The sequence below is a fragment of the Hylobates moloch genome, unplaced genomic scaffold, assembly GCF_009828535.3.
Source record: "Hylobates moloch isolate HMO894 unplaced genomic scaffold, HMol_V3 SCAFFOLD_2, whole genome shotgun sequence".
NCBI classification, from domain to species: Eukaryota; Metazoa; Chordata; class Mammalia; order Primates; family Hylobatidae; genus Hylobates; species Hylobates moloch.
Window position 1 is genome coordinate 7,405,073 of NW_026652277.1, and position 21,927 is coordinate 7,426,999.

The 21,927-nt window shown below is 45.6% G+C and overlaps 1 protein-coding gene across 1 annotated transcript in view; it reads left to right on the forward strand.

The window, feature by feature from the left end:
- ITIH2 (inter-alpha-trypsin inhibitor heavy chain 2) overlaps window positions 1–21,927 on the forward strand; it is a 52,477-nt gene that overhangs the window by 12,666 nt on the left and 17,884 nt on the right. Inside the window, exons 6-15 of the mRNA XM_032151702.2 lie at window positions 3,212–3,374; window positions 6,379–6,486; window positions 7,176–7,304; window positions 9,531–9,647; window positions 13,279–13,447; window positions 14,032–14,157; window positions 16,267–16,448; window positions 18,082–18,267; window positions 18,609–18,748; window positions 21,189–21,358. Of these exons, the coding sequence (XP_032007593.1) occupies window positions 3,212–3,374; window positions 6,379–6,486; window positions 7,176–7,304; window positions 9,531–9,647; window positions 13,279–13,447; window positions 14,032–14,157; window positions 16,267–16,448; window positions 18,082–18,267; window positions 18,609–18,748; window positions 21,189–21,358 (1,490 nt within the window). The remainder of the gene's footprint in view (window positions 1–3,211; window positions 3,375–6,378; window positions 6,487–7,175; window positions 7,305–9,530; window positions 9,648–13,278; window positions 13,448–14,031; window positions 14,158–16,266; window positions 16,449–18,081; window positions 18,268–18,608; window positions 18,749–21,188; window positions 21,359–21,927) is intronic.

Sequence of the window (21,927 nt, forward strand, 5' to 3'; positions counted from 1 at the left end):
GTGCCTGGCCCACGCTATTAGGCCAAATGCCGCCGTGTTTCTTTCCTCCTCTCCTCCTCTCCTCCTCTCCTATATCCCCAAACTCACCTGTAGTTGAAGTTCTTTTCCTTTCATTCATGCATTTGTTCATTCAACAAAAATGCATCAAATACAAGCTCTGTCCCCGGTTCTGTCAGAGGCAGCAGCAACACAAAAGCAGACACCGTCAGTCTCATGCAGGAGGCAGACAAGGAACCTGTGACGACAATCTCTGTAGTGGGCAAGGGCTAATACGGAAAGACAGAGAGGGTACACAAAAAAACACTGTGGGAGTTCCGAGTGCCGAGTGTGTCATCCTGTCTGGGGGTCCAGGAAATCCCCACAGAGGACTAATGTGTAAGCTGAGCCCAAGTAGATTACAGTTGGCCTTCGCATCCATGGGTTTCACATTCTCAGATTCAATCAACTGTGGATGGAGACCTGTGGATACGGAGGGTCCACTGCACCATACTATTTTGTAACAGTGACTTGGGCATCGCCGGATTTTGGGGTATTCTTGGGGAATCCTGGAACCAAACCCCAGAGGATACAGAGCACCAACTATAGTAAAATTCAGCCAGGTAGAGAAAGGAGAGAAGAGGCTCCAAGCAGAGGAAAGTCCTCTAGCCTTGCTGCAGGTGAATCAGTTCTTTTATCTTTAAGAATCATTTTGCCGGCCAGGTGCAGTGGCTCACGCCTGTAATCCCAGCACTTTGGGAGGTCGAGGCAGGCAGATCATGAGGTCAGGAGATTGAGACCATCCTGGCCAACATGGTGAAACCCCGTCTCTACTAAAAATACATAAATTAGCTGGGCGTGGTGGCGTGTGCCTGTAGTCCCGGCTACTCAGGAGGCTGAGGCAGGGGAATTGCTTGAACCAGGGAGTCGGAGGTTGCAGTGAGTCAACATTGTGCCACCGCATGCCAGCCTGGAGAAAGAGCAAGACTCCGTCTCAAAAAAAAAAAAAAAAAAAAAAAAAAAATCATTCTGCCATCTTTGTCCATCATTTTGACCACATCACCCATTCATTTATTTGTTTATCCATCCCACAGATACTTATTTCTACCAGAACTCTTCTAGGCACTGTAGTTAGTGCAGGGAATGCAGAGCTCCCACCCTAGTGCGCCCCTCGGGTAAACATGGTCTCTCACTGCAGACTCTGTCTCAAAGCTTTGCACGAGGTCATGCTCATCTTTTTCTTCAATTATTTGATATCGCAAGCTGACTGTCCACAACAACTCCCCAATCCCTTAGGCTGATTATGCAACATCTCACCTTGCTTATTTATTTCTTTTTTTTCCTCTCTCTCTCTTTTTTTTTTTTGAAATGAAATTTCACTCTATCACCCTGGATAGAATGAAGTGCAGTGGCATGATCTCGGCTCACTGCAACCTCCACCTCCCAGGTCTAAGCAATTTTCCTGCCTCAGCCTCCTGAGCAGCTGGGATCATAGGCACCCACCACCATGCCCGGCTAATTTTTGTATTTTTAGGAGAGACAGGGCTCACTACAACCTCCACCTCCCAGGTCTAAGCAATTTTCCTACCTCAGCCTCCTGAGCAGCTGGGATCATAGGCACCCACCACTGCGCCCGGCTAATTTTTGTATTTTTAGGAGAGACAGGGCTCCTGCAACCTCCACCTTCCAGGTCTAAGCAATTTTCCTGCCTCAGCCTCCTGAGTAGCTAGGATTACAGGCACTCACCATCACACCTGGCTAATTTTTGTGTTTTTAGTAGAGATGGGATTTCACCATGTTGGCCACGCTGGTAACTCCTGACCTCAAGTGACCCACCCACCTTGGCCTCCCAAAGTGCTAGGATTACAGGCGTGAGCCTCTGTGCCCAGTGTATTTACTTATTTCATTTAAAAAATCATTCCCTGTTTATCCTAACGCTGGAATCACCAGCATTGATAATTCTGCTGCTTTCTCTTTAAACCATAAACACTTCAAGATCAATGATCATATTGAACTCAGTATGTATGTGACTAAAATAAGGCCTTATGATAGAAAAACATACTCAAGCCAGGTGCAGTGGCTCAGCCTGTAATCCCAGCACTTTCAGAGGTGGAGGCGGGTGGATCATCTGAGGTCAAGAGTTTGAGACCAGCCTGGCCAACATGGGGAAACCCTGACTCTACTAAAAATAGGAAAATTAGCTGGGCATGGTGGCGCATGCCTGTAGTCCCAGCTACTCGGGATGCTGAGGTAGGAGAATAGCTTGAACCCTGGAGGTGGAGGTTGCAGTGAGCTGAGATCACACCACTGCACTACAGCCTGGGCAGCAGAGCGAGACTCCAGCTCAAAAAAAAAAAGAGAAACAAACTCAATTTGATGCAAAAATAAAGTTTTTCTTCTGAAGACTTTCAGAAATATCAAGAACTCCTACAGTGAACCTCAAATGCAGTATGGGAAGAGTGCTATCTTTGAACCATCCAACCGTGGATGTGAGTCCTGGTCCCACAGTGGACTGGCCATGGGGTCTTGAGCAGGTCCTCTACAAGCCTAATTTTTTTTTTTTTTTTTTTTTTGAGACAGAGTTTCACTCTTGTTGCCCAGGCTGGAGTGCAATGGAGTGATTTCGGCTCAATGTAACCTCCACCTCCTGGGTCCTGGTCCAAGCAGTTCTCCTGCCTCAGCTTCCTGAGTAGCTGGGATTACAGGCACACACCACCATGCTCAGCTAATTTTTGTATTTTTAGTAGAGACAGGGTTTCACCATGTTGGCCAGGCTGGTCTCAAACTCCTGACCTCGTGATCCGCCCGCCTCGGCCTCCCAAAGTGCTGGGATTACAGGCGTGAACCACCGCGCCCGGCTCAAGCCTAATTTTTTTTATCATCTGAAAAGTCAGAGTAATGATCTCCATATTGCAGAGCTGCTATATCGGCAATGATAGATGTCAAGTTCCTGGCCCAGGATAGGGGCCAATCCCTGGTAGCTTTTTGCAGACAACACTCAAGTCAGTAAGAAGCTCTGGGAGCCGGAGATTGGGTAGGAGAGGAGACTGAAGCTCTTGTTGGGATTCAACTGATCTAGAAGCTGCACTTATCTCTAGTGTATCTACTGTTCACTTTCATGAACTACTGAGCAGGATGGACCGTCCAGGAAAGTCTACACGCCCTCTGCCTAGATTCTGGGTCATGCCGCTCAATCATGTATCTGTTGACTTTTGTTGGGGGCTTTCACCTTTAGGAGCAGGGCTCTTGATATGGAAAACTTCAGAACGGAAGTAAATGTCCTCCCAGGAGCAAAGGTGCAGTTCGAACTTCACTACCAGGAGGTGAAGTGGAGGAAGCTGGGCTCTTATGAGCACAGGATCTATCTGCAACCTGGACGGCTGGCCAAGCACTTAGAGGTAAGCCGGGATCTGTAGGGTGGGCAGTGACACTGTCCTTTTATAGTCCCTGACCCTGATTTATACTTTCTGCTTGCACTAGCACTTGTGGTGTTGGATGCCACTCAACTCTGCAAGACAGTGGGATGTATCGAAAAGATGGTGGGTTTGGAGTCAGCCACAACACTTCCTTACAGCTCTCGGTCTCCTTAGCAGCCGTATTATGGTGGTTTCTGAGATCTGCTATAACAAGTTACAGCAAACGCCACAGCTTAACACAACAGAAATTGATTCTCTCATGGAAGTCTGAAGTCAAGGTGTCTGCAGAGCTGCACCTTTCTCTCTGGAGGCTCCAGGGGAGAGCCCGTTCCTTGCTTCTCCTGCTGTCTGGCAGCTGCCAGCCTTCCTTGACTTGTGGCCTTGTAGGCAGATCACTCCAATCTCTTCTTCCACAGTCGTATCCTCTCCTCCACTGAGCATCTTAAATGCCCCTCTGCCTTTCTCTCACAAGAACACCTATTAGGTTTGGGGTCCACCAGGTAGTACAGGATGATCTCAACTCAAGATCCTTAATTGCATCTGCAAGGACTGTTTTTCCAGATAAATCCATATTCACAGATTCCAGGGGTTAGGCATATCTTTAGGGGGGAGGCCACCATTCAACCCAAGACACTAATCTTCAAGGACCAGTTATCCTGAGTCTTCGCTCTCTCATCTATGAAAAGAGTACTGTAACAGACTTTTGTTTGTCAGTTCTTTTTTTTAACTTTTATTTTAAGTTCAGGGGCATATATGCAGGTTTGTTACATAGGTAAATTCCATGTCACAGGGGTTGGGTGTACAGATGATTTCACCACCCAGGTAATGAGCATAGTACCTGATAGGTAGTTTTCCGATCGTTTCTCTCCTCCCTCCCTCATCCTCGAGTAGGCCCTGGTGTCAACTGTTCCTTTCTTTGTGTCTATGTGTAATGTTTAGCTCCTACTTAGAAGTGAGAACGTGCAGTACTTGGTTTCCTGTTCCTGTAATATGTGGCCAATGACAGGAGCTTGATGAAGGTTAAGTGAATTGTCTTTCCTGCCATCCCAGCCATCATCACCACAAGGGAGCAGTGCCTCGGGCATCCACTGCATGACTATCCATCTGAACTCACCTCTGCTGTCATCTTCATCTCTTGCTATAAAGACTAAACTGCTCTTTTCTTTGCTCAAATCTTTGTGACATCCTATGACTGTTTAGTGTAAGAGGCAGAGCTAGGTAAGAGGAAGCCTAAGAGAGTACAGAGACCAACATGCCCCTCCCCCTGGCAGATGGGAGAGTGAAGCAGACATCTCCCATGTCTCTCATTGCCCGGAGACACGGGAGATGAAAGGGAATGAATTAATCATGATGAAACTTTAACTCCCATTTGAAAAGCTGCTCGTCGGATCAATAATGCCCACTGTTTGGCATCAGTTCACTATCAGAGTCTATGCTGTTGAGTTCTTTTCTGGGCCACTCCTAGCACATACCGTGCTTTTGTGTGAATTGAAAAAAAGATGCCCATCCTTCAGGCAAATGCAGCGCCATCCAGGGCACATGACTTGGCCAAGATGCTCTGTACAATTAAGTGTGTTGTTGGATGTTTTTCCAGTACTGATGATGGATGAGTGTCAGTAACCCACATTCTCTTCCTCAATGCCATGAATCCTGTGGTAAATAATTTGAAGCAATGGTTAGATGTCATTAGCATCTAAGCCTAGGAGGAGACAATCATTGAGACTGTTGATAATAACAATATTAATAAAAACTGAGTGACGGCCTGGGCAGCACAGCGATACCTCACCTCTACTGAAAATAAATAAATAAATAAATTAGCCAGGCATGGTGGTGCACCCCTGTAGCCCCACCCACTTGGGAGGCTGAGGCGGGAGGATAGCTTGAGCCCAAAAAATCGAGGCTGCAGTTAGCTATGATCATGCCACTGCACTCCAGTCTGGATGGCAAAATGAGACCCTGTCTCAAAAAAAAAAAAAAAAAGAAAGAAAAGAAAAAATAGCAGCTAAGTAACTCAGAAACAGAAAATCAAATACCACAGGTTCTCACTTATAAGAGAGAGCTGAATAATGTGTACATGGGGACATAGGGTGTGGAATGATAGGCATTGGAGGCTCGGAAGTGTGGGAGGGTGGGAGTGGGGATACTTGGGAGAAGTGTGGGAGGGTGAGAGTGGAGAGACTTGGGAGAAGTGTGGGAGGGTGGGAGTGGGGTGAGGGATGAGAAATTACTCAATGGGTACGAGGTACATTACTTGGGTAGTAGTTGCACTAAAAGCCTAGACTTCACCCCTGTGCAATATATTCATGTAACCAAACTGCATTTGTACTCCATAAATTTATACAAATTTTTCAAAATAAATACACAAAAATATAAACAAACAAACCATAGAATTAAATTAAAAAAAGAAAAAAATGGCAGCTATGACTGTGGTTTGGTCAAGAATCACCAAAGGGGATTTCCCTAGATGAGCTCTGTTCAAAGCAAGAAGACAGAGAAGAAATAAAATGACTCAAGATTTGGGGAAAATGGTCTACTTTTGACAGGTCTACAGAGTAGATGCAGTACTATTTAACAATGGCGGGTCTACAGAGTAGATGCAGTGCTATTTAACAATGGCGGGTCTACAGAGTAAATGCAGTGCTATTTAACAATGAGGGGAAAAAAAGAGAAGGAATTGTTTTTTTCCCTAACAATGCAAATGCTCTTAAAAATAAAAAGACTCGAATAGAATGAGGAAGGGAGTTGACTCCTGAGGGAGTGAGGCAGCAGAAGGAGAGTTCTGAGTTGACAGAAGGGGGTTAAGCCTCTGTGGTGAGATGAATCCCATCGCAGGAACTTGCAGATCCTGCAGGAGAGTTCGTGGGGTCGTGCCCGGGAAACCTGCGGAGGAGAAGAGCAGCAGAAGACTTATTTGTAATTTTACTTCTTGCTTAAAAAGACTTTAAAGACTTTTAATGCTTTGGGTAATTTTCTCTTGCATCTCTAGGTAGATGTGTGGGTTATCGAACCTCAGGGACTGAGATTTCTTCATGTTCCCGACACATTCGAAGGCCATTTCGATGGTGTTCCGGTCATTTCTAAAGGAAAACAGAAGGTACCCTGAGCCCTGCGTGTTGCCAGGCATCCACGGGGCCTCTGGATCGTGGGTTCTTTTCTCCTTCTGTGCTCTGGAGAATAGAAAAGCAGGCTGGTGTTGAGTTGAGGACACTGTTGAAGAAATGGGGATCCCCAAGCAGAGTCTAGGGTCTCCCCAGGATACACAGAACAACACTCCCAGTGGTTCCTTCCATTTTGACCAGAGATTGTCCCTTTTTGAGTCTCATTTCCCCCTCAGTCACCTGCTTAAACAGTAGCTAAAGGACAGCTTTCACATCCTATGTGGCGGATTTTCATGCATTAACCATAGCAAGACATGTTCAGCTCTCTGCCTCAATGGCCAGTGGTAACCAATGATGACTCCTGTAAGGAGAAACTCCTCTAAGAACATTAAAACATTTCACAGACTCTTTCCAAAGCACATAGTCAGCCCTTCTACAGGGGATGAAGGAAATTCTTTGGCTTTCTTCTAAAAAGGCCTGAAACCTTGCAAACAGCATGGCAGGCTGGAGATGCTCCCTGCAAAAGCCCCGGCATGTCCTTCCCATCAGTAATGGGTCCACCGATGTTGCGGGGATGCAGAATGTCCATTGGGCAGCTCCTCTTCCCTGTGTGCTGGAGAAGGGGCAGCGCCAAGCACTGGGAAGGGGCTAGAGGCAGAGGCTCTGACGTCACCATTCTTTCTAGGCACACGTCTCCTTCAAGCCCACAGTAGCACAGCAGAAAATATGCCCTAGCTGCCGGGAGACTGCGGTAGATGGGGAACTGGTGGTGCTGTATGACGTGAAAAGAGAAGAGAAGGCTGGTGAACTGGAGGTGAGTGCACACAGGCTCTGGTTCTACTGCCAAGCCCGTGCCAAAGAGCTGCTCCTTTTTAAACAAACTCCCAGGCCTGTGGGTGGTTTCTAGCTGCCAGGGCAAGTGTTTCTAGCTGCAGAGAAGGGACTAAAATCATATTCTTTGAATATACCGCTAAGCATTACCTTTTATGTATGAAAGGTCATAGGGTCTCATGCTCTTGTCCCAGGAGGGCATTCCTGGACCTCATATGAAGAACGATGGAATAATTACAGAACAGGAATTTTAAATAGGCTCCCAAGGCCCTCAGCAATTAGATAATCAAAGAAAGCACAGAGATTACGGGGTGAGGAGGAAGGCTCATCCACAGTCTAGAAAGATCAAGAGCCAGCGGTGAATTTCAGGGCCAAGGTTTTTCATGAAGTTTCTTGAAAAGTTTCCTTTCCCCTTTAGTCATGTCCTAGATGTGTGTCTTCCTTTCTTTGTACTAAGGTGAGGACTCTCAGAACGTACCCAAAACTCCAAGAGTCTCTCTAGGGACAGCAAGCGGAGCACACACCCTGTACCTGGACGCTGTAGTTTCCTGGAAAGAGGCAGCCAAAGGGCAGAGGAAAGAGAATTAGGTGAGCCAGTCAGCAAGTCTGCAGCAGAAGACAAAGAGGATGGTCAGGAGTCCAGCTGGGGCAGCCGCTCATTAACTTCAAGAAAAATCCAAATTTTCGGCCGGGCGCGGTGGCTCACGCTTGTAATCCCAGCACTTTGGGAGGCCGAGGCAGGCGGATCACGAGGTCAGGAGATCAAGACCACGGTGAAACCCCGTCTCTACTAAATATACAAAAAAATTAGCTGGGCGTGGTGGCGGGCGCCTGTAGTCCCAGCTACTCGGAGAGGCTGAGGCAGGAGAATGGTGTGAACACGGGAGGCGGAGCTTGCAGTGAGCCAAGATCGCGCCACTGCACTCCAGCCTGGGCGACAAAGTGAGACTCCGTCTCAAAAAAAAAAAAAAAGAAAAAGAAAAATCCAAATTTTCTAAAGTGGCCCATACACGTCCTTCGTGATCTGTCCTGCTGATTCTCCACCTAGTTCCCTGAATTCTTGGATTCTACAGCCCCATCTTGCTGAACCACATATGGAGCCCCAAATATGCCATGTTTTCTCATCTCTGGGGCTGCACTGTCTGGAACTCTCTTCCCCATTCCCCACTATCTCAACCTGGCTCAGCTCTAAGAGAGTGGCTGAGTCTGAGCTCATCCTTAGGTTCCAGTGGAGATGCTGCTTCCTAGAGAACCGTCCCATGCGTGCGCGTTAGATGCACACTGGGCTCTTGCCGAACCCTTTACTTCCTAATCATGGTGCTTAACACGCTGCGCTGCACATTGCCTCCACTTACCCTTATCCTCTGCTGGCTGGGAGCCTCCTGAGGGTGGGGACTCTGCCTGATTCACCGCGGGTTAGCAGGGCGACTGGAACAGGGGCTCTCTGTAAAGACTGAGTGATGTGGAGTGGAGTGGCGTGGAGTGAAGTGGTGTGAAGTGGGGTGGAGTGGAGTGGCGTGGAGTGGAGTGGCGTGAAGTGGGGTGGAGTGGAGTGGAGTGAAGTGGTGTGAAGTGGGGTGGAGTGGAGTGGCGTGGAGTGGAGTGGCGTGAAGTGGGGTGGAGTGGAGTGGAGTGAAGTGGCATGGAGTGGAGTGGAGCAGCGTGGAGTGGAGTGGTGTGGAGTGGAGTAGAGTGGAGTGGCATGGTGTGGTGTGAAGTGGAGTGCCCTGGCGTGGCGTGGAGTGGCGTGGCGTGGAGTGGAGTGAAGTGGCGTGGAGTGGCGTGGCATGGCATGGAGTGGAGTGGCATGGTGTGGAGAGGAGTCAAGTGGAGTGGAGTGGCGTGGAGTGGAGTGGAGCAGTGTGGAGTGGAGTGGAGTGAAGCGGAGTGGAGTGGCACGGCATGGTGTGGCATGGAGTGGAGTGGCGTGGAGTGGAGTGGAGTGAAACAGAGTGGAGTGGCACGGCGTGGTGTGGCGTGGAGTGGAGCAGCGTGGAGTGGAATGGAATAGAATGTTCTCCTAGGAAGGTCTTGACCCTCACAGGAGAGGAGGTGGGGGAGCAGCCAGGAAAATGTGGAGGCAAATGCACATCAAGCTCCACCTCCTCCTCCCTGGAGACCCCTCTCTTCTCTGAGTCCCCAGGTCCCCATCTTCCTACCTTCTAAACACGAATCATGATTTGACTCACAAATACGTTATATTTTTCAGGTGTTCAATGGATATTTTGTCCACTTCTTTGCTCCTGACAACCTGGACCCAATTCCCAAAAACATCCTCTTTGTCATCGATGTGAGTGGCTCCATGTGGGGAGTTAAAATGAAACAAGTAAGTACCCCCTTTTTTGCAGTGGTTGGGGGGACTCCCTATCTTCTTTGATCACCTCCTAAAAATACAATCATTCTATCCCTCCTCCCTGCTTAGGGCTGAAGCTCAGGGACTGTGGTTACTGACTGCCGTTGTAAACTCTTCCTAACATTTTGCGATTATTGCATTTCACAGGACATACACCTCCGTCTTCTAACCATTCCTCCAGTGTAAAATTCCCTTCCTTCTCTTCTTCCTCTTTCCTGTTTCCTCTTCCTTCTCTTCCTCTTTTCCACTCTCTATCCAATATTTCCTTGAAAAACTGTCTCAAAACTCACCTCTTTGAAAAATGTAATCTCTATATAACCTCTTCTTTCAATGATCAGTCACATTTTTGCTCTTCTACATGTTTTTTATAATATCTTGTCATTGTCCACATATAAATATTGATTCGATATATACATATTATTTCTAGTTATATTGTAATTGCTTGAGGGCAGCTATCCATCTTGTTTTCCAGCTCAGAGCTCAATATAGGCTTACTCAGTGATAAGTGAGATGTATAGATGCAATTCTAAAGACCAAACAAGGAAATGATTTAACTTATCCATCAACCCATCCATCCATTCAACCAAGTTGAACAACCAACTAACCATTCATACGGCAACTATTTTTGACCACCCAAGAGTTCACTACTACCCTAAGATCTGTAAGGAACTTAAAAGAAGTCCCTGTCGGCCGGGCACAGTGGCTCACGCCTGTAATCCCAGCACTTTGGGAGGCCGAGGCAGGCGGATCACCTGAGGTTGGGAGTTCGAGACCAGCCTGACCAACATGGAGAAACCCTGTCTCTACTAAAAATACAAAATTAGCCAGGCGTGGTGGTGCATGTCTGTAATCCCAGCTACTCAGGAGGCTGAGGCAGGAGAATTGCTTGAACCCAGGAGGCGGAAGTTGCAGCGAGCAGAGATCGCGCCATTGCACTCCAGCCTGGGCAACGAGAGCGAAACTCCATCTCAAAAAAAAAAGATGAAGATGAAGACGATGAAGAAGAAGACCCTGTCTTTCACAGACCCTGCCTGCCTGGGTCTGTACTCCCAGGCAGGGTTTCTCAGCAGTGGGACTATTGATATTTTGGATGGGGTCATTCCTTGTTGTAGGAGGGCTGTCTGGTGCATTGCAGGATACTTAGCAGCATGGTCTATGGTCTATTTGCTAAATTTCAGTAGCACAACCTCCCCTGCATCATAACAATCAAATATAACGTCGGACATTGCCAAATGTCTGCTGGGGGGAATAATTGACTCTGACTGAGAACCACTGCTCTGATACAACAGTTTATTCACTGCTTTCTTCCTTTCATCATTCATTCATTCAACAAATATTTATGAAGCACCTACTATGTGTCATACACTTAGTTCATCTGTGAGCAAAACAGACCCAAAGCATAAAAACAGAAACCAAACAAAAAACGCATTGCTACCTCTGGTGCTTATGAAACTTACATCTGGGGGAGAGGGTACAGAGAATAAACAATACACATACAAGTACGAATGGACAAGTACGTTCAATGGCAGCATTATGATAAAAGTTTTTTTTTTTAAATAAAAGAAGTGTATGTTAGAAATCAAGAGTGGCAATTGCAGGGGGATGCAATTTTAAATAGGCTTGTCATCTAAATAGGTGGTTTCCTGGAGAATATCTCTGAGGAGACCCTGAGATGGTGAAGGGAGAATTGTGCAGATACCTAAGGGAATTAAATGCAATGAACAGCTCATGCAACAGTTCTAAGTCGAAAGTGTGCAAAGAACAGAGAGAGATGCCAGTAGAGAGGGGCAGTGGGAGATGAGATCTGAGAAGTGAGAGGCAAGGTGGCTCATGGAACGCCTGTGCAGTCATGATCAGAGCTGGATTCCGGAATCTGTTTTGACAGTAGAGTAAACAGTATATCCTGAAGGGCTAGCTGTGAGGCAAGGGAAGAAAAGAGAAGTGAAAGGTGCCCCAGGACTTAGCCTGAGCGACTAGAAGGATGGAGTGGCCATCCATGAGTTGGCAAAGACAGAGATGGAATCAGACATTGCAGGGAATGTCCCAGTTTGGTTTTGGATCCAAAGTCTGAGATGTCTATTAAATACCCACATTGGCCATGGAAGCCTCCTCAAAAGTGAGATGTGGAGACACATGGTTAGGACACGCCAGCACATAGAAGGTACTGGCAGCATTGGGACTAGATGAGAATGCCAAGGTCTAGATGGACAAGGGAGCCAAGATCAGACAACAGAACATTCCAATATTGGGAATTTGGGAAGAAGAGGATAATTGGTGATAGAGACTAATAAAAACAATTAGTAAGTGGGGGAGAAAAATCAAGAGAGAATGAGGGCCTGGAAAACAATTGAGGAATTTGTGTTCAGGAGGGAGATGAGAGCACTTGCTGGTGCATGAGAAATGAAGACGGACCTTTGGATTTAGCGACATTAGCATCACTGGTGACCTTGACAAGGGCAGTTTCAGTAGAGTGACAGGGATGAAAACCCGAAAGGATTGGGCTTATGAGAGAATAGGAAGAGAAGATTTGGAGACAGCGTGTTTAGACAATTCCTCAAGGAATTTTATTGCAGAAGAAAGCTGAGAAATGAAGAAAGTGGATGCACACGAGGTGAGAAATAACATGTTTTTATGTTGACGGAAATGTACCAATAGAATAGGGAAATTGAAGAGGCAAAGGACAATTGCTGGAGCCATGTTCTTTAGTCAAAGAGAGGGAATGAAATCTAGTTCATGAGTAGATGGGTTTGCATTAGGTAGAAATACTGCTAGTTGTTCTTTATTATCAGGCAGGAAAGAAAAATGTACAGGTACAAATATTGCTAGTTGGGATTTTATGGTAGCGGGAGTCTGTGGGAATGTTCTTCTGTCTGCTTCAGTTTCTCAGTGGAGCTGGAATCAAAGTCATCACACGTAAGCTAGAGAAACAGGGTGATGGTGGTGGTTTAAAGAGAAAGATCGGCCGGGCGCGGTGGGTCACGCTTGTAATCCCAGCACTTTGGGAGGCCGAGGCGGGCGGATCACGAGGTCAGCAGATCGAGACCACGGTGAAGCCCCGTCTCTACTAAAAATACAAAAAATTAGCCGGGCGTGGTGGCGGGCGCCTGTAGTTCCAGCTACTCGGGGAGGCTGAGGCAGGAGAATGGCGTGAACCCGGGAGGCGGAGCTTGCAGTGAGCCGAGATTGTGCCACTGCACTCCAGCCTGGGCGACAGAGCGAGGATCCGTCTCAAAAAAAAAAAAAAGAGAGAAAGATCAGGAAATAGTTTAAGAGACTGGGTGAGTAGATGGACTTGAGAAATGTATTTTATTTTCAGGCATTATAAAGGTGGCACTCGAAGTTTGTGATCCTTAACATAAAGACTAGTCAAACTGGTTGTGCATAGCAAAATAAGATAGTAAAAGTATCAAAAAGCCAACAGTACATGCCCAGAATAAATGAGGGGTAGGTCTGCATTCACTGAGGTGGGCTCGAGAGGTTTTCTGGAAGAAGTTTAGCTTGAGAAGAACTTGAAAGATGACCAGGATCAATGATTGGTCTTCCTAGTTCCTCTGAGGTTCAGATTTTCTGTAATGGGACCTGTCTTTATTCTCTATTGAAATAGACTGTGGAAGCAATGAAGACCATATTGGATGACCTCAGAGCAGAAGACCGTTTCTCTGTGATTGATTTCAACCAGAACGTTCGAACTTGGAGAAATGATTTAATTTCAGCTACAAAAACACAGGTTGCAGATGCCAAGAGGTATATTGAGAAAATCCAGCCCAGTGGAGGTGAGTGTGTTGGGCTAAAGCCCAAGGAGAAACTTCCTTTGGGTTCAAATCATGATTCACTTAAGAAGCATTATTCCCATCACAGTGGTCTTTCCCCAGTGTTCAAGGGCCTATCTTAAATAATACATTTATTGGTAATGGATGAATGCTAAGTTTGTAGTGAAAGTAGAATTTATAATCCAGCCCACACAAGCTTTGAATCATTTTAATCTCTCTCAGAAAAAGGTTCAGTGATACTGGCCTTCTTTATTGCCTGCATAAAGCATAAAATGTTACTGTCTTCAGAGTATCTTGGCAAGGCTGATTTGGATACTTTAATCTGGTGTTTAACAAAGTAACAGTCTGTGCTTTGAAAGGGCTAATTCATCTCTAAGGGGATAGTTTACTTCAAAGTGAATCTTTCACTGCACTGGGGGAACACCAGCTTGAGCACAGTTGGTGTCACTCAGAAAGCAATGAAATGATTTTGGCATGGAATAACTGATGGATAAGTGATCAGCCGACATACGAGTCTGAATCCAGGATGGGATTTTCTGTGTGTGGTGAGAACGCATACCCAACGTTTCATTATGCTACTTCAACAGGCACAAACATCAATGAAGCACTCCTGCGGGCAATCTTCATTTTGAATGAAGCCAGTAACTTGGGACTGTTAGACCCCAACTCCGTCTCGCTGATCATTTTGGTTTCTGATGGAGATCCAACAGTGGGCAAGTGTCACTTCAACTTTCTCAAGACAAACACTTTTCACTTTTGTTTCTTAGAATGGTGGTTTGCCTAAAAGGGGAACTCTAATGGCATTTGCCTGAGTTTCTAGAACATTTTAAACCCATGCTTCCTAAAGGAGGTCTTCTGATCCTGCAGCCCTCACCCCTTAAGCTACTGCTCAGACACTTTCAGCAAGGGCGCTCTTGAATGCCTCAATTCTACCTCCACAATATGCGGAAATCTGAGTCTGAATTTTAATAGTATGTTGTGAGGATTGCTGATGCATTGTAGGGAAATGCATTTATTTCCTCAACTTGAGGTATGTGAAGATGGTGTATGGGGGTGGTGAATGATGAGTATTGATCCCAGATCTCCCAGCAGTACCTTTGGAGGCCACAGTAGCATATTCCCTATTATTCTCCACACTTCTCCCAGTTGCAGCTAGAGAAATGACAGCTCTCTGACACAACCTTGAGGTTAAACATTTTTCTTTCTACAAAATGGCAGCAACATCTCCCTACTTCTATTATTTATTTTTATTTTTGTTACATTATTTTATTTTATTTATTTTTTGAGACAGGGTCTTGCTCTGTCATCCAGGAGGGAGTGCAGTGGAGCACACACAGCTCACTGCAGCCTCAACCTCCCATGCTCAAGTGATCCTCCTGCCTCAGCCTCCTGAGTAGCTGGGACTACAGGTGTGCACCACCACACTTAGCTAATTTCTTTTCTTTTTTTTTTTTGGAGAGACAAAGTCTCACTATGTTGCTCAGGCTGATCTCCAACTCCTGGGCTCAAGCAGTCCTCCCACCTTGGACTCCCAAAATGTTGAGATTACAGGTGTGAGCCACTGTGCCAAGCTATCTTTGTTTTACTTGTGTCTTTATTCTGGCCACTGTAAGTAATAGTGAATGCCAGATTGTGTTGCCTGAGTGTGCTGTTGTACAGACTAGGACCGAGTCTAACACATTCTGACACAGCCAAGTGGAATGAAAATGCATGAGGCAAAAACAGTGGCAGTCAGAGCTTTAGAAAGCCAGAGAGCAACCATCTTATTAATAACGGGACTAGAATAAGCCAGTATCATGTATTTGTTGTAGAGCTAATGTTTTCTCCCTCAGATCAGATTACTTTTAAAATTCAAGTTTTGAATAAAATCATAAGGTGGAAAAGGAAATATAGTTTAAAATATTAAACTGGCCAGGCATGGTGGCTCACACCTATAATCCCAGCACTTTGGGAGGCTGAGGTGGGTGGATCACCTGAGATCAGGAATTCAAGACCAGCCTGGCCAACATGGCGAAACCCCATCTCTACTAAAAATACAAAATTAGCCTGACAGGGCGGCGTGTGCCTATAATCCCAGCTATTTGGGAGGCTGAGACAGGAGAATCACTTAAAACCACGAGGCGGAGGTTGCAGTGAGCTGAGATGGTGCCACTGCCCTCCAGCCTGGGCAACAAAGTGAGACTCCGCCTCAAAAAAAAAAAAAAATTAAACCATAATTTGGTTTAATTATGGTTTCTCACTCGTGTTTCTCAACCATTCAGTTGTCCCTGGAATCAGTCACTGGTTACAGTTTCTTGTGTATCTTTCCACAAATAGTTTATGCATGCCTGTATACTATATATACATGTTTGCACACATGTATGTGTATATGCATACGTACACATACATACATTTATACATGCATGCATGCAAATGCCTCCTATGTACCCTGATATTTACCTTTTTTTTTCTCCTCTAAACATGCCCTTGAGATTGTCTGGTATACATACATAAGGTGTTTCCATGTCCTTTTTAATAACTGCATAGTATCTCACGGTTTGAATATATCATCATCTAACCAAGCACCCTCATTGGCGCATATTTATGTTGTTTCCAATATGTTGCTATTCCCAAATAATGTTGCTGTGCAACACAGCCCACACTTCATTTCAACATATATGAGTGCATCTCTAAGAAAAACTCCTAGAAATTGAGTTACTGGGTCAAAAGGTAAATGCAATTTTAAGTTGGACACATTTTACTAAACTGCCCTCCCTGGATTTTCCAGAAAATTTATGATATTACTTCTTCATTCTTTTCCTTTCGGACATCACCAACTTTAGGTGAACTAAAACTGTCAAAAATTCAGAAAAACGTGAAGGAGAACATCCGAGACAATATCTCCTTGTTCAGTTTGGGTATGGGATTTGATGTGGACTATGATTTTTTGAAGAGACTGTCCAATGAAAACCATGGAATTGCACAAAGGATTTATGGAAACCAGGACACGTCTTCCCAGCTTAAGGCAACGTTTTCTTCTGTTCTTTTTTTATTCTTCACTGGAAATCATTTAACTACCCATATCTGATGCATGTATGATGCATAACTGAACTTAACTCAAAATGGTCATGATCTCAGCAATATTTGGTTGCCAGGATCAGGAAAGTGGCCAGTTCCTTTCTCACACGTTTCCTCCCACCCTCATATTTCTGCAGTAACAGTGAGGTATGAGGCAGATGGGTGTTGGAAACAGCTTTCCTACCCCCTGAACAAAAAGGTCTTCTGAGCATCATCAAAGCTCCTTGTAGCTCTCCCACCCCACTAGCAGTTGGTCTTCTTATCATCATGGCCAACTGTTTTCTCTTTAACGTGCATTGGCATCTTGGTATCAATTTTTCACAATGTAAATTTTCTTAAGTAGTAAGATACAGGCTGAGTGTGGTGGCTCATCCCTGTAATCTCAGCTCTTTGGAGGCCAAGGTGGGACGATCACTTGAGCCCAGAGGTTTAAGACCAGCCTGGGCAACATGGTGAGATCCATCTGTTCCAAAAATAATTTTTTTAATTAAAATACATATATCAAAAAGATACAAACTACTTGTTTGTTTTGACTAAATAGATGAGAAAATGATGTGGGGAAAGAAGATGTCTTTCCCCGCCCTTTGTCAGTACCAGGCGTCGTATTTAAATTTGGGAACAACTAAGAGATAAGATTCTGATTTGGGGAATATTAACCCAGCTGACTTTTTTTAAAATTTAATTATTATTATTATTTCTTGAGACAGAGTCTTGCTTTGTCACCCAGGCTGGAGTGCAGTGGTACAATCTCGGCTCACTGCAACCCCCGCCTCCTGGGTTCAGGTGATTCTGGTGCCTCGGTCTCCTGAGTAGCCAGGATTACAGGTGTGCGCCACCATGCCCGGCTAATTTTTGTATTTTTAGAAGAGATGGGGCTTACCATGTTGGCAAGGCTGGCCTTGAACTCCTGACCTCAGGTGATCCACCCGCCTTGGCCTCCCAAAGTGCTGGGATTACAGGTCGAGCCACCATGCCCGACCTCCTGCTGACTTTTATCACAAGTTTGCCCAAGAGTTTTTCGCTGACCATGACAGAAAGGGGAAAAAATGCCAGTCTCTTAAATCAAAGGTAATGTTCTCAACAAGTCTTTGTCTTCTCTTTGTTTCTAATCTGATAATTACGAGCATTTTCCCTTGTCCCAGACATCCTGTGTGAATAAACTAAGAGGTATCTGCTGATCCTTTGAAGAATCTCAGAGTAAAATGTTTTAGATCAGCTGGGCGTAATCCCTGTAATCCCAGCACTTTGGGAGGCCGAGGCAGGCAGATCACAAGACAGAAGTTCAAGACCAGCCTGGCCAAGATGGTGAAAACCCGTCTCTACTAAAAATACAAAAATTAGCTGGGCTTGGTGGCTTGTGCCTGTAATCCCAGCTACTCGGGGGGCTGAGGTGGGATAATTGCTTGAACCCAGGAGGCGGAGATTGCAGTGAGACGAGATCCCACCACTGCACTCCAGCCTGGGCAACAGAGTGATACATCGTCTCAAAATAAAATAATAAAATAAAATAAAATAAAATGCTTTAGATCTACAAAGCCGTATGAACATAATTTCTCTCTCTCTCTCTCTGTGAATTGTAGAAATTCTACAACCAAGTCTCCACTCCATTGCTCCGGGATGTTCAGTTCAACTATCCCCATACGTCAGTCACGGACGTCACTCAAAACAATTTCCATAACTACTTTGGAGGTTCAGAGATTGTGGTGGCAGGAAAATTTGACCCTGCTAAATTGGATCAAATAGAGAGCGTTATCACGGCGACTTCGGTACTTCCACTTATCTGCTTATTCTATCTACTAATTGGCCCCCTGGATACAGTCCCTCTTGAATGTCAGCTCTGCCTACCTGGAATCGTGCGTGTAGAACAGAAGCAGTCAGTGATGGAGAAGGCATGAGAATATCTCTGCCATCTTCCCAGCTATTCCATAAATCCTGACCTTTTCACCCAAGCCCAATCCCAAGCACAGGAATGCATTTCCTTCCTCAGTAGGCTTTGCCTTCCATTTCTTTTTTATTCCCATTCATTCGCAGCAGGTACTAAAAATGTGAGTCAATTAACTATAATTCTGTTACCCAGTGTCTCTCAACTGAACCTTCCATCATCTAGGCTAACACGCAGTTAGTCTTGGAGACACTGGCCCAGATGGACGACTTGCAGGATTTTCTCTCGAAAGACAAGCACGCAGATCCCGATTTCACCAGGAAACTGTGGGCCTATCTAACCATCAACCAACTGCTAGCTGAACGGTAAGAAGAGAAGAGTACCCACACCATGAGATCTGCAAAACTGCAATGTCCACCAGGAATATATGAAGTCATACACAAAAAGAGTTTGGAAGCAAGAAAGACAGCACATTAGCACAGGCTTGGATTATTACCCTCCACTAGTTCTGAACACTTTAGAGAAAGCTGGGTTCACTCTTTTTCTAGGTATAACACACAGTAAAGTGTGCAAAATGCATTAAATTATTTATTTTTATTTTTATTTATTATTATTATTTATTTTGAGACGGAGTCTCGCTCTGTCTCCCAGGCTGGAGTGCAGTGGCGCCATCTCGGCTCACTGCAAGCTCTACCTCCCGGGTTCACGCCATTCTCCTGCCTCAGCCTCCTGAGTAGCTGGGATTACAGGTGCCCACCACCATGCCCAGCTAATTTTTTTGTATTTTTAGTAGAGACGGGGTTTCATGTTATCCAGGATGGTCTCGATCTCCTGACCTTGTGATCCACCCGCCTCGGCCTCCCAAAGTGCTGGGATTACAGGCATGAGCCACCGCGCCCGGCCAAAATGCATTAATTTTAAGTGCACCATTCAATGGATTTTTATATCTACCATCCATGTAATCACCACCCAGATCCAGATGTAGGTTCCCTTGTTCTTCTCCCTCAACACCCACCCCCCTCCTCCAGTGGAAACCACTCTTTCAATGTCTGTGATCATCAGTTTGGCCTGATCCTAAATTTCGCGTAATCATGCAATCTGTATTCCTCTGTTTCTGGCTTCTTTCACTCAATATGATGTTGGTGAGATTCATCCATGTTGCTTCATGTATCAGGCATGTATTTGCATTTACTGTCTCGATCTCCTGACCTCATGATCTGCCCGCCTCGGCCTCCTAATGTGCTGGGATTACAGGCGTGAGCCACTGCACCCAGCCCTGCATTTACTCTTGAAAATGGCTTCTTGTCCAGAGAAATTGATGATTATTAACAATTATGATGTTCCCTAAGGAAGGGCTCCCCTATGCTCATCTATGTCCCCTCTGGTTGCTTCATGTATCAATCATTTATTTGCATTTACTCTTGAAAACGGCTTCTTGTCCAAAGAGAATTTAATGATTATGTGATTAAGATGTTCCCTAAGGAAGGGCTCCCCCATGCTCATCCATGGCCCCTCTGACTTCTCAGCCGAGCTGCATCTCAACTCTCCAACGTGAGAACTATATCCCCAGAGCAATGGATGGTTAACCACCTGCATCAAAATTACACAGAGGTGTTTGATAAAAGTTCCCATTCCCAAGCCTCATACCATCTATAAGATAGGATTCTCAGGAAGAGGGAACAGGGTCTAAATGAGGCTGGGAAAATGAAATGCAGTTGTATAACTGAACTCATAGAGAAAATCCCTGATGTCAACAAGAGTAGAAGAAATACGCAAGGCTGTAAACTATGACCGTGAAGTAAATGAGAAATAGCTCCCTCTCTGACAGAAGCACACTGGATGTATTTACAGATACATAGCAAATTGTTGCAGAAGTTAAACATTGATTTTAAAACAATTCCTATAAAAAGATCAGTAGTTGCTAAAGGTTGGGGAGTGGGAGACAGGTGAGGAGGTGGAGCACGGAGCATTTTTACGGCAGTGAAAATACCCTATATGATACCCCAATGGTGGACACCTGTCATTATGCATTTAACCAAAGCCATAGAATGTACAACACCAAGGGTCAGCCACGTTAACTGTGGACTCTGCATGATAATGATGTGTCAGCTTCTTCCATTGTAACAAATGCACCACTCTGATGTGGGATGGATGTTGATAGTGGGGAAGGCTGTGTATATGGGGGACCGTGTGTATGCAGTGGGGACATGGAAAATCTTGATACCTTCTGCATAATTTTACTGCGAACCTAAAACTGCTCTAAAATATAAAGTTTTTAAAAAATGCCTTGGGAGCCAGATGCGTGGCTCGTGCCTGTAATCCCAGCACTTTGGGAGGCCAAGGCGTGTGGATCGCTTGAGTCCAGGAGTTTGAGACCAGCCTGGGCAACATGACAAAAGCCTATCTCTACAAAAAATACAAAAATTAGCTTGGTGTGGCGGCATGTGCCTATAGTCCCAGCTACTCAGGAGGCTGAGGGAGGAGGCTCTCTTGAGCCTGGGAGGTTGAGGCTGCAGGGAACCGTGACTGTGCCACTGCACTCCAGCCTGGGCAGCAGGGCGAGACCTTGTCTCAAAAATAATAATGATAATAAATAAGTAAATAAATAAATAATGCCTTGGGACTTAGCTAGATAAAATACTCAGCTTCTCGAAGCCAGTGAGTTCTGTTTCCTGGTTACTTTGTGGCTCCGCCCCACCCCTAGGGTTGGACCCCAGCAGCGGTGGGGTGCAGGGTAGGGGAGCTGACTTGCGCTCCCCCTCCAATGGAGCCATGCTCCATAACGCCTCTACTTCTTGAATACAGAAGCCTGGCTCCTACAGCTGCCGCCAAGAGAAGAATTACAAGATCGATCCTGCAGATGTCTCTAGATCACCACATTGTGACCCCGCTGACCTCGCTGGTGATCGAGAACGACGCTGGGGACGAGCGCATGCTGGCGGACGCCCCGCCCCAGGATCCCTCCTGCTGCTCAGGTCAGGGCTGCACCTGTGGGGACAAGTGGCCAGGCAGCTCTCTTGCCCTGGGGGGAAGTCCTAGTGCCTCCGCTCTCTCCCACCCCAGCCCACCTCTTGCTCCCAGCCCTGGGCCCTCCTGTGCCCAAGCTCTTCCTGCCAGCTGGGAGGAGGATGGATTATTGCTGTGGTTGTTGACCATTTTGCTCACAAGTTTCCCAGAGGAACTTTTGAAAACCTGCGTATCCCTTCCATCATTTTTGACATCAATATTTGAAATTTTTATATTAGCCTGGGCAACATAGCAAGACCCCATCTCTAAAGAAAAAAATTTTTTAATTAACTGGGTATGATGGTGGGCACCTGTAATCTCACCTGTTTGGGAAGCGGAGGCAGGAGGATCTCTCCAGCCCAGGAGGACCACTGCACTCCAGCCTGGGTACCATCACATCTCACTGCAATCTCCAACTCCTGGGCAACAAATACAATTTCTATATGCAACTAAGATAATTACAGTATTTTATAAATATTGGCCTTTTAAAATAAAACTGTTACATCACTGTTTTCTTTTTCTTTTCTTTTTTTTTTTT